The 13,154-nt window shown below is 40.3% G+C and overlaps 1 protein-coding gene across 1 annotated transcript; it reads right to left on the bottom strand.

The window, feature by feature from the left end:
• Positions 1 to 7,371: 7,371 nt before the first annotated feature.
• Positions 7,372 to 12,329, bottom strand: loxl5b (lysyl oxidase-like 5b). The gene is made up of 7 exons (XM_039815697.1): positions 11,360 to 12,329; positions 10,886 to 10,994; positions 10,292 to 10,429; positions 9,944 to 10,100; positions 8,595 to 8,690; positions 8,369 to 8,484; positions 7,372 to 8,288 (listed from the first exon to the last, which is right to left on the bottom strand). Exons 1-7 carry the CDS (start codon positions 12,171 to 12,173, stop codon positions 8,282 to 8,284), a joined length of 1,437 nt encoding a protein of 478 aa, XP_039671631.1. The 5' UTR covers positions 12,174 to 12,329; the 3' UTR covers positions 7,372 to 8,281.
• Positions 12,330 to 13,154: the final 825 nt, after the last annotated feature.

The following is a 13,154-nucleotide window of genomic DNA, read 5'->3' as shown; positions in this document are numbered from 1 at the left end:
TCCAGTGCTGAAAGTTTGCTTGGCGTCTGGTGTGATCACGGCCTAAGAGGTGTTACATTGACTGCTGAATGTCCCACATTTAAATATTAAATAAATTAATTGATGCCAGCATGTCATTGCCCCTTTATCTGGGAAAGTATGTATGCATTCACTGAGTCTGTTAGAAGTATCCTCAAAGGTGGATGTTGTGGAAATACTTCTGGGGCTGATCTGGAGATGGCAGTGTGTAATCTCTCATGGCCTTATTCTGTCAGGGTGTCTCATGCCAGCCAGGCCAGCCAGGGTCTGTGTCTCTGTTTGTTTGAATCTTGTCTGAGATTTTCACCACTCTGCTCTTACAAGCTTCTGCTGCTATCAGAGCACACCGCTTCCCCATCCTAATACAAGACATCCCTCACTTTCTGGCTCTTTTTCGGTGTGTATCACTGATGGAGAGCTATGGTGACAGATGGAGGATTACACATGCAAACTGGTAACTGTAAGTACGCAGTTTGATAACAGTGACAAATTTTCCTCTTGGAATTCATAGTAGGCTAATCTTTGATACAATTGGTCGTTTATTTCAGACAGAGGTAGACATAAGCAGTCTCGTCATTACTAACCAGCAACCGTAAAAATTTACATCTGACGAATGACTACTGTTACAGGCAAAACGTATCAAGATTGCTAAATAAGCAATAATATTCCAATTAAGCTAATGTTCTTTTATGCCTCATGAGGTGAATGAAAATGCTGTCTCCAGCTTTTAAACATTTTTAGCTAATTTGTTATAAAACATGAACCATGTAAACAAATCTTAAAGTAGCTATAATCAATATTTTTATAAAAAGGGGGACGCTCATAATTATGAACCCACTGAGAATTATTACCTGAATCTGGAGCTCCCTTTGGCTTTACGGAGCTTTATAGTCAGTTTCAGCAATTGGTTAGCTGTAAATTTACTATCGGGGTTCACTCTCACCACTCTCAGTGACTAGCTGGTGAACAAAGTGGAGCATTTAGCACCTAAAGAGACAGATATTTTAGGAGTTAGTGGAGACCAAAAACTGGAGCTAAAAGAGAGTGAATATTGGACTTATCAATGTGTCTGCAAAAGGTAATACAAAAGGCCTTTTCACACCAAGGACGAAATGGGAAAAAGAAAATACGGACTTTTTTTATACGTTTAAACCTTTCACACCAAATCAGACACGAATATTCACGTTCTGTGCATTCCACCAAAAAGTAAAGTTTTGCACCATCATGCAATCACTGATTTATTGTTGTGTTTACTATAATAAACCCACTCTCAAAGATGACTGAGACAGTAATGAGGTTGGCTGGAGTTGCATGGAGTGTAACCTTCCAAACAACCTTGAAATAAGGAGAAGGCCCCTGACAACGTTACCTTTACACTGTTGATTGTAAACTCCGGTGTACGTACTGCAGCTTACGTTAGGGCACATACACAGTTTAATCTATTCCTTAATTTTGTTCTTGTGTTTTTGGTTTTGGAAAGGCTAAAAAAAAAAAAAAAAAGAGACACCACCCTCCAAACTCTTTATATGATCTACAAAAGCTGAGGCTCTAGAGCCCCATGCACACCTCTGCAACAGGTGGAGAAAACTAAATTTTGACATAGCCTTCTACCTGCTGGGCTCACCCAGAAAGCACCAAATGTCGGAACTTCATCGGCATTACAGAAGTACATACGTAGAAGAATGTATGTACTAGTCACATAACATTCCAGGATGTTGGACAGAGTACGGAGAAGACTGTTGACTGTTGTATGGCGGCGCGACCGTTACAGCGGAAGGTTCATGTATCGGTAATGAGTCAGCTCTACTGTAGCATTTAGGAGAAAGAGAGACGGAAAACACTTATGGACTCATAGGTGATTGTGCTCCCATGTTAATAGAGAGTGGTCAGGAAAAAGACATAACCAGAATTTTAATACAAGTAGCCTACATAAACGAGATGTCACCAATGTGCAACGATCTCCATGCTACCTAATGTCTTCCCATCTTTGTCTCCAAATTTTGAGAGGTTAATGAACTGTGGGACAATATGGACTCTTTGACCTTGGTATTTCTAATATATGGCTACAGACCTGCCCAAAACTATTCACACCACAAGCAGGAAGCCTACATCCTCACATTTGAGAAGCTGGAACCAGAGGGGTGTCATCTAAACTTAATAAATGCCAAGTGGACTAATGAATACGGTTTTTTCTTACAAGAGCAAAAACAAACTATTTTCATAGCTTAATCATGTACTATAATTTCCATATTCCAGATGAAGTTTGTTTTAGCAAAGGGATAAAAGTATGGTCTTTAAAAGACCTTTCATTTCAACTCTTCAATTTAACTTACTTTTAAAATAAATATCTTGTTCAGAACGCTGTGTAAATACCAAGTTAAAATCGCAAAAACAACCATCAATCCTCAGAGTGATTACTTTAAGGTCTGCAGGCCTGGATCTCAGATAATGTCTGCTGCACCTAAAGCCTAACAGACTTTGAGAAAGGCCATGTCTTGGCCTGCTGTCCAAGTCTGAGCCTTTCTGCATACCCCGTCTATGAATCTTGTCAGACAGAAGGCAAACCGGCTGAGCCGTTGGCCGTGCCAGCTTTGTAAATACTGGAGTGACTCTGGAATTTCAGACAGAGATTCAGACCAAGAGCAACACCAACTCTTGGTACTGCCACCTCCTGTTTGTCTCATCCACCCAAAAACAATACATGAGAAGGATGCTCTTAATACCACAAGTGTTCGATGTCTGTCCAGTGGAGTATTGATTTCTGGTCGGTTTAGATTATGGATGGAAAACAACAGCAGGCTGAACAACTGCCGCCTTAGAGGCTACAGCCTGATCCTGAACAGCTAATAGATCCAACCAGCCTCCTGAAGAACTGAGCCAGGCAGGAAGAGACAGAAACAACTTTTATTGATTACATGGAAATTAATTGCAGTGTAATTTAGTGACTGGAAAAACACAGAATATATATTTAGATTACATAAATAGGTACATACTAATAAAATGGCCATGCCAGTATATTGGTTGATAGTAGCTTATTGTACAGTAAATATATCAGTATCGGCGTAAATGTTGGCGTAGATATTGATGTATGTGTACATGTCGACTGAAGTAACAAGAAAAAACAGTACTAAAATGCCTAAGATATGTTTGAGGTACAATGCAGTCTGCATGGAGGGCTGCGCTTAGGCGTGATACTGGGTTGTCGGGTGTGTAGAGAGTCCCTCCAGTGCTCTTCAGTTTGGGGATCCTAGTGTAAAAAGGTTGAAGGAAACTGAGGAACTCAGAGGGCAAAGTTTATAAAGCCTTTAATATATAGTTAAAACAAATAGTTAAAACATGCCTGTTTTAATATGTTTGAGATAGTTTAGAAATAGTGTCTAAATTACGTTTGTCGAGCAGAAAGCATTAACAAATATAATAAAGAGCAACTTAACACCAGACTGAAAAGCAATGTTCGCTGCCGTCTTTGGCTTAAAGTTTCACTCATGTTTCGGTCAGAAGTACGATCTGTTGCACCACACCCAACAGGGATGTCATGGTCCATTACTGCAGCAAGATGAGAAGTTAAACTACTAGAGATCAGCAAAAGGAGATTTTCAGGGGATGTTAAATTACTCTTTAATTGTGAAATGTTCAGCTCAGTGCATGCGTTGGTAACAATCATTTAAAAAAATTAATTGAAGGGATACTTATCAAAATTGGATCTTTACATTATGTGTTTATGTAAAAGCTGATATATATATATATATATATACATACATACATACACATACATACACATACATACACACACACACACACACACACACACACACACACACACACACACACACACACACACACACACACACATATATGTGTATATATATATATATATTTTAATAACATTGGCCTCAAAAATCATGTTTTATTTTTTGTTTGGATGTAGAACATGTGTCACGGCCAGGGTGAAGGGAAATTTACCTAAGCAAAGGTCAGGAACAGGCTTACAGGTTGGCAACAGGAAGGTAGTCCGAACAGTCAAACGAATCCAGAATAGGCATGGCTGGTGAGCAGCTCAGGAACAGGAAACAGGTCAAAATCCAGGAAGAGGTAAAATCAAGCCGGAGTATCGGTCGAGGAGTCGAGGAGGTACAAATTTAGTAAATGGGAAAGGCCCCAGGTATAGGCTAGGGTTTAGGTTCAGATGGCTGGAAGCAAAGGCATAAGCAACACTGACAATCTGGCAGGGAATGAGTGAAGATTGGCTGGTATACTGCAAGACTGATTAGGGAAATGGGAAGCAGGTGAGTATGTGGGTGGAGGAAGGTCAGGTGATGGAGAAGGGGTTATTGCAGGACAGGAGGGAGCAGGGACAACACAGCAGACAACAGGATAAATACTACCAGGTGGCTGGGGTTTTATTTCTGTAGTCAACATAACATTACATTTTCAAAAGTCAATCAAACAATTTGATTCGATAAAAATCTTTGCTTCACAGTGTTTGATACCAGAAAATAAGAAATATTTCCAATTATGTCTGAAGGCTTCCTTCAAGCATTTAAAGCAAAACAGTTTTGTTCAAAGAAAAATTAAACATTTCATAAGTGTTTGAAGTGAGAGATGAGAGATGACACCAGACAGACAGTACAGTGGATCCACAATCAAAAAAGAATAACAAATCCTCTGAGTCATCCCTCCAATACCACCCAAGCCATAATACCACCCAGCTTGAAAGAGAAACATAATTCATCATCAGTCCCACTTAGATGACTCCTCTGTGTTTTGTTTCAGCGCAAGATGTAGTTTTCACTCTCTCAATTTACGTGTCTACTGGTTGTGTAAGTGACCCCCGAGTGAGGAAGTAGCCCAGTATATCTGCCCTACACGCCCTCGCTGGTCTACGGCTGACCTCAGCACTGTTCTTAATCTTAACGGGATGACAGAACTGCTGAGGAATTTCTCTGTTCTGTGCCTAAACCAACCTGTCAAGACGCTCTTTTTAGGCTGAGCATGTTCCTCAGTTACGTCCCCGTCGGCTCTCACGTGGCCCTGCTTTGCTGAAATATGACCTGCAAATACCAAACCCTGGCCTTAGTAACTTCTCCAAACACTGCCCACCTACGTGCAGATGCATCCGGAAAATGTCTCTCCTTTCCACAGTATGTTCAGTGTAGGCTGCAGACAGATGTGTTTGTCGGGCCAAATGAGAGAGTGCCAGCCTGCCTTTTTTTGGCCTTTGCCTATGCTGTTCTGTGCTTGTGTAAGGCTAACAAGAGACTCTGTCCAGATGTTGGTGTGAAGCTCCACAGCTGAGCAAACAGGCACTGTCTTCTCTACAGCATGACATGTTTAAAATGACATGCTGGTCCAAAAAGGAGGAGACCAGCTGAGTACTAAAGGAACACAGTCAGCCAATCTCTCATCACCTGATCGGCTTGTTAGAACAGCTTAAAGTTCAACATCCCTTTAATTTTTATTGGCTCTGTGGCTGACAATGTTGATCTGACTTATGAGTGAGTAAGAAAAAACTATTTTAAGAGACTGAAAAGTAAGTAGAAATCATAAGACTAACGCCAAATTGTGAATAAAACAAAGAAATCCTCCAGAATCTGTGATTTTATACTGTTTTTATTGAGTTTAATGGAAGAGATCTTGGTCGGTGTAAATCAAGTGGCAGACGAGGGATGGCACTGTCTGTCTGTCTGTCAGTCATTCGGTCCACCACTTTGGTCCAGACGGAAATATCTCAAAAAGTGTTTGATGGATTGCCATTACATTTTGTACAGACATTCATGGTCCCCAGAGGATAACGATTCACTTTGGTGATCGACTGATTTTTCTTCTAGTGTCACCATGAGGTTGACATTTTGTGGTTTTTAGTAAAATGTCTTGACAAGTATTGGATGGATGACCAAGAAATGTGGTACAAATATTAATGGTGATTATATACTTTTCATCTAGAGCTATCATCAGGTCAAAGTTTGAATTTGTGCAATATTTTGGTTTATGACCAAATACCTGCAAAACAAATAATATTCCCATCAGTCTCAGCTATACTTTGTGTTTTTGTCTTTCTTCGTTAGCATGCTAACATGCTAAACTAAAATGTGAACATGGTAAAAAGTATACGTGCTTAACATCAGCATTAACATTGTCCTCACAGAGCTGCTTGCATGGCTGTAGACTCTTGTTACCTTTGTTCAGATCAGACTTTCAGATTTAACCCTCCGCTACAGCGATCCTTAGAAATAGTCACTGTCTGTAAATATTGTCCTGAAAATTCCCAGACAGACAAGAATGGAGTCGACTCAATGGGAGACGGGGGTATTTTCCAGACACTTTCAATAACACAGACAATCTACTCTGGCAGGGAAGCACCTTGGTGACTTCCAACGTAAACCATTTCAATTGCGCTTGATCGTCCCGGTTCACTGCTTTCTAAGCTGAGACTGAGCTCTGTGTCGTTGTAAATACCCAACATCTGTGCATTTAACAGTGCAAACATTGTCTGGAGCCTGCATGTTTTCCAGTCCATCTCTCAAAACTGCTTATGATATATAAAGAGAGTGATTTGTTGGAGGTAAAAACATCTTTGAATCAGGTGAAGTGCTGCCCACTCCAGAGTGAATATAATCTATGGAGGTTTCTCTTGTCATTCTTTTGCTGTTTGAAACAGTGTAGCGATTGCTGCAAAAACACATTTTTCCTTGGCAAAAACATAATTTGAATGACTTGCTGGAGATATTCTCTGGTGGGTTGTGTCAGTCCTCCCACTCAGACAAAATATCCCAGTGCTATTAAAACGGCTGCCGTCTTAGACAATCCCCAATGGACGTGAATCATGATGTGATGAATTCTGGGCAAAGAAGAAGTGTTTTACACTAGCAGCAGCTGGGAGAGACACTTCTTTTTACATGCACAGAGGAGGAGAGATTGAGAAAAGGCCTCCATTCATGGTGCTCTGGCTGTGTTGTAGTAGATATGGCATAGCTGTATAAGATCCTGCGGCTTGTGTCTTCACAGAGGCCTGTCAGCAAACATGCCGCCAGCGTCTGGCTGCAGGCCTGTTTGTCTCTGAGGCCACAATCTGCACGCATCACTCAAAGTAAAGCTCCTCCATTCAACAGGACGAGGACAGATTCAGTCCTACACAGCGCTGATATATTTGAACATGAACAATTGCTGCTTTTATCCACTTTGGATTCTGGATTTAAAACTGAAGAACCTGATCTTAACTGGTCCTTGGCATTTTTATAATAAAAAACATGGACATGCAGCTACAATCCAGAAAAGAATATTTAGAGATGAATAGATACACTGGAACAATTTGATGTTCTGGCATTTTAGAAAAAGAAAGAATTGTTATAATAATAAAGTCCTCACTCTTCACCATCTTTATTGCATTAAATCCAACATGCAAAAGAATATAATAAGGTTTTCAACAATGTTTTAGCAATTATAACAGTTTTACATTACAGTTTCCCACTTTTTTCATTCACTCATACACAAGCACGCATTCATAACGACATAATTTGACATACTACCCTTACTATTTAACTAAATTAGATATTTGAAGTTTGCTAATGTGACCACCAAGTGGTTTAAGAACAAGTGATAATTTGTATTTTTCTTATTATTCAACACATCCCATGAAAAGACCAAATAGTATGAACAAATTCTGTACCGTCCTGCTGCCATAAATACTCATTTTCACAGCTGGAAATAGTTCAGAACAAATGCACTATTTACTCCAATTTGAGTAACTTTTGCTAAAAACTACAGCTGGTTTAGGAAATAACTGTCTTTAAAAACAATTAACGAGATTTGTTGACAATAACAAAAATATAGAATATCTTATCCTTTAAATAAAACTGTAAAAACAAATCATCTGCACATAACAATAACACAAAGCAGAAAAACATGACAGAGACAACACGTGGCAACAAAACCCATTCCAAGCAATAAACCAGCATTCCAGAAATAAATGTTTATGAACACGTCACTTGTATTTGTTAAGACAAAAAAAGAAAAATTTATCTTTGTTACGAATTAAGGCATAACAAAAATCAAGAAAATCTGAGGATCTCACTAGGTTGATGTACAAATTGTGTAAACCTCTGCATTTATTTACAGTTAATGCAACACAAGTCTATAGCAGTTACAGTTAAAAAACTGGCACCAATTGCACTTTTTGTTAGTCATCGAGTCGTTTTTGTTGATGCACAGTACAGGGAGAGATGTTTGCTGCAAAACGTCTACAGAATACTTGAAAAGGAAGATTTCAAACACTGAAAAAGGGAATAAAAAGAGGCATTAAAATACAGGCATCAATCAGCGCTCATGTTCAACAGAAACACTCGAACATTACCTTGATACTCGACAGTTGCGTGTCTGAACATAAATTCCTGTGTATGTGATATCACATCTCACTATGTTGTTGGTGAAGTCTGACTCCAGGACGTGGAAATTGGGATTGACAGTAACCTGAAAATCATCAGAAATAAAAACTGTTTGGCCAGCTCGGCAGGTAGGTTACTTAAATAAATATTGCAAAAAAATAAAACAGTTGTTATAAAGTTGATGTGACGTGTTACCTTCAAGATATAATTTCCAGGAGGTACATCAGTGATGTCAATCCACTGACAGTCGATGTTGGCAGCGTACAGATCATGGCATCCTGGACTCAGTCCCTGAAAACCCAATAACCCAAACACCCTCCTCAGTGTGGTTTAAAGCTTTTGCTCAGGCCCTTCATACAAATTTGACTACTTTTTTCCTACAAGTGCTGCAAATGTAGCAGATTTGAGTTTTAGTTATACAAACAGTTCTTTGGAAGCAAAACTGTTACAGGAAACCAGCACTAAGCAGTGCAAAGCCAGAATCACAGAACCCAGACAACAGATATAATAAATATTCCCATGTCTTCAGGATGTTTTTTTTATTTTATTGGCATACACTGGATTTTTAGTTAGAAAAACATTTCTCAGAAGTGGATTTGGAGGATTTGCAAAAAACTCCAAAACAAAAGTCACTGTGCAACTCAGAGCCTTGCTACTACCTTCACTATGTTTTGTTTGACTACATAATGAGAAATAAAGACTGTACATCTTTGAACTACCCACCAAATAGGGGAGATGCTGATCTACTGAATGGCATGCAAAGTGAGACCAAAAATCAGGATGTTTCAGGCCTCTGCTGCCAAGATACAGTATTGATTTTGACCTTTTTAGAAAACATTAGTCCCTCATAAGTCCCCAATCTTTATTGACAATTTGTTGACTATCTAACCTTACTCCACACTACATTATAAACGTCTACAGTATATTACATCTCTTCTCAAATGTAAAGCTACTGTTCACCAGCCCAGACCTTAAGACTTAATGACTGCTGCCCTGGTATCACAGTTCTAGATGGCCATCTCCTGGGACCTGGATATGTCTGTGTAAGGCGACTTATAAGGTGTAAAAAACAGTAACACACAGTAACAACAATGATTTATTTTGACCAAGACATAAGTCTTCCAATAAATTCAAAACAAACCAAATCAAAGTTGACTTTATTTTTAGTCACTCAGAGTGATTCATTCTTTTTCTCACCTCATAGGCTTCCTACTATCTGGTATATTTGTATTTTGAATATTCTTCCTATAATGTATTTTATGAGCTGCTGAGTGCTTGAAATGTCTCTATTCAGGACTGATCCTGGATCAAGGCTAGATAGTCTATAACAATATCCCACAGGTAAACACTAAACTGGGGAGGACTGGCTTCCAAGACATTGTACCATATAACCATGTAACTTTTAACTTTGTACATTTAGATGTATCTGTGATTGTTTCTGATTCCTCTCTCCTAGTTTCCTCAGTTCTTGATCTCAGTGAGACTATCTAATTAATTAAAGGTTAAACAACATTTACTTTAAATACTGTCTACGTTTATATTACCTGTGTATGAGATGTACAGGCGTAGCGCCGCCGGAATCCGGGTTCACAGCCCGTGTCCTCCAGGCAAAAACTGGCCTTGTGTCCCTCGGCCACTTTACGTCCACTGACGACATCCAGCAGGTCGTAGTTACTGAAGGCATCCATGCTGTGGTAGTGTCTGAGGTGGTAGAACAGAATAGATTGGAAAAAGAATAAGAATTTTTCTTCTTACTTGTGCCATGGCCCAAACATGGTTCAGGGATGCCTTTAAACCCAAAATTATTTGTTTTGTGAATTTTGAGAGTTTAATGTTTTTATCAGATTTTTACCAGAGTAAGGTCATTTCACTTTTAGGCTGAATAAACTTACTGGTGACAGCTGTGCCAGTCCCACTGATATCTCGGCTTGACAGGAAGGAAGTCAGTGGTGCCTTGGTTCTTCACTTTTTGGGGGAATCGCAGGAGGACTCTGAAGTCGATGTCTCTCACGGCAGGTCCATAAGCTGACCTTGGATGGATCACAGGGGAAACGGGCATAATTTGCGTTACAAAGTGCTACTGGCGGATATCCTGGGGGCTAGTTTTCAGAGAGCAAAGGGTTTGTTCCATTGTGCTCAATGCTTTAGGGAAAACCAACCCAGAACATTTATGTCTTGGCAGGACATCATGTTGGAGAATCACTGCTCCATAATAAGATCACACAGTTTTTGTAACTCTATCAACAGAACAGTTTTCCTGCCACATTGAAAATGTATAAACACATTACTGAAAGTTATGTGTGAACCAAAATAAGTCAAATTAACCTTCAATGAGCAGTCAGAACAAAGGAAATACCTGTGTGTTGAGTGTGTGTGTGTGTGTGTGTGTGTGTGCGCGCGTGTGTGTGTGTGTGTATGTGTGTCTGCGTGTCTGCTTCAGTGTCTATGTGCTGAGGAAGTGAATCACTTTTGGCACCACAGATTACCTGGCTAGACAGTTCTCCTCAGCTGCACAGCGGAGCGCAAACATCTGCATGCGCTGGACATATGCACCTGCTTGGATGGCATATGGGTCTGGCACGAGGTCTGGCAGTCCTGGGAGAGGAGAGTAAAGGAACAATCCAATTTGTTTTGATATTCTGAGATCTTAATGTTGTCAGTTTATGTGTGCTCAGAATAATTCAGTGAAATAGGCTGTGTAGGCAGAAAATTAGAGCAGCTGTTTTTTGGCTAAATTCAAAGTGTTTTACATTCCTGAGCAGTCAGTCTGAGATCCAAAGCCCAAATGAGATGTTTTCCCTTCCCGTCATTCAGTTTTTTTTCTGCTCAGTGAGTGATACATGACACTGTGCAAACTGCCTTTAAAATATTCATAAAAGCTGATTTAAAACGTCATACATTTAAATCCATGCAAATTAAGAAGGCCATGTTCACTCCATGTGATTAGGACATAAACTTACCATTTTGGAAATATCTTGTTCCATATCCTGTGCCAGGCGGACGGCGCGTGCGGGCCACTGACCTCCCTCTTGTGGGATACGAGTTGTAAAAAACAGAATTCCTGTGGTTTTTTAACGGATTTCGAGGGTCGTCGTTAATCATGTCTTCTCCATTACCGTTTGCCTCGTTTGAACCATCATCACTAAGTGCAGAGGACGGAGCCTCAGATTCCCTTTCCAGAGCTCTGGGATGTGCTGAGACGGATTGATCTGTCTGCGCGTGTTGCCTGGAGACAGTCATCGCCTCTGGCACCGCGCGTAACTGTTGGTATTGCGCACCGGGCCCTGGTTCTCCTCCTCTGTTGTGCAGTGCAGTGGCATCCATACTGACACGTTCTATACTGCCTGGAAAATCGGCATTGATGGTGTTGGTGTGTTCAGGGTTAAAGTGTTGTGCCCCTGACGCACGACCGTTAAAAGGCGCATACTGTCTAACATCGCGTCCTAACGCAGTAGATCCCGGCTCTACACGGTGATCAGTCCTGAACTGTCTGGACTCAGCCTGTCCGGGTCTTACAAGCGTCGCTCCTCTGTGCGCTCCCGGCATTTGGCTCCTGGTGCCATCCCTCCTGCCGCTAACATAAACCCTCGACTGGCTTCTGGACCGAACCGGAGCATGGTACTCTGACCCAGTGCTCATTAAACTATAAACCTGCCCGTTGTTCTCCCACTGAATCCGGTGCCGCCAGGGCCCAGCTGTGCGCTGCTGCTGCCCAAAGATGAGGGGAAGTTGTCCATGGAAAAGGTATAAAAAGAAGAGTGACCATTTTGCCATGGCAATAAAACTAGACAAAAAAAATCCCTTCTGTAAGTCAAAGATAAATCAGAGACATGAATTGCGCTCACAGATGTTGCTTTGTGGAAAGTGGATGAAAAGCAGGAGTGCGCTCTCAGTTCCAGCTCTTACACAGAACAACATATCAGTTCTCAGGGGGACTGACAATTGGAGAGGAGAGGAGGGCTGGAGCTTTTTTTTCTGCTCATTTATCGAATTCAGCCCAGTTTCTTCAAACTTTCTAGCAAGAAAATGTAACCCATGCATCGCCGTGGCTGTTACACAAGACTTACACAAGGACGTTTGCTTAGTAAACTTTACGCACAGGTGTTAACTGAAGTCATCTACATTTTACCGTCCAGCCTGGTTATCAAGAACCAGTCCACAGAGTAGGGAAAAAACACAAGTTGTCTGTTTTTGATTTCACTTACACATCAGTTACTCCTCAAAAAATATTAATAACATATAGGTAGATAATTGTTGTATTAAAATGTCTTTAGAAAACTAAAACAAATAATATGAATATTTAGTTTCCATGTCATTCAAGTGCCACTCACGACCAGTTTATCAATAGTTTTTAACCAAATCTACAAACATTGTGCAACAACTTTGGAGAAGCTGCACGACATGGCTTCTGGCCTCATGCAGAACTAAACCTCCACCACACGGCGGCAGGATGCATCTACATGTGTCACCAGGTGACCATCCTGCACACACTGATGCTCTGAGAAACCTGATCTGCCTGAGACAAGCTGCAGCAGGTCCATAAAACTAATTGTTGATCATAACGTTCCTGAATTTCTTTTGGAATTTGAGCATATGCTGTTTTGTTTCGAAAGAGTTCAAACACTACTATATTATCAGCTTAATAAATACTTTGGCTACATTTCATATTAGCAAATACCATGATTAAGCCATGTTGTTATTATAATAATAATAATAATAATAATAATAATAATAAAAAAATAATTCAACCAAATA

This window comes from Perca fluviatilis, chromosome 11, assembly GCF_010015445.1.
Source record: "Perca fluviatilis chromosome 11, GENO_Pfluv_1.0, whole genome shotgun sequence".
In the NCBI taxonomy this organism is placed as follows: Eukaryota; Metazoa; Chordata; class Actinopteri; order Perciformes; family Percidae; genus Perca; species Perca fluviatilis.
This window is presented reverse-complemented; position numbering and strand designations above follow the sequence as displayed.

Bases quoted from the DNA above. Each gene is read 5' to 3' on its own strand.
- loxl5b (XM_039815697.1), bottom strand. From the start codon at position 12,173: ATGGCAAAATGGTCACTCTTCTTTTTATACCTTTTCCATGGACAACTT. The intron at 10,995-11,359 runs GTAAGTTTATGT...CTCCTCTCCCAG, and splicing joins AACAAGATATTTCCAAAATG to GACTGCCAGACCTCGTGCCA. The intron at 10,101-10,291 runs GTAAGTTTATTC...CTACCACCTCAG, and splicing joins GACTGGCACAGCTGTCACCA to ACACTACCACAGCATGGATG.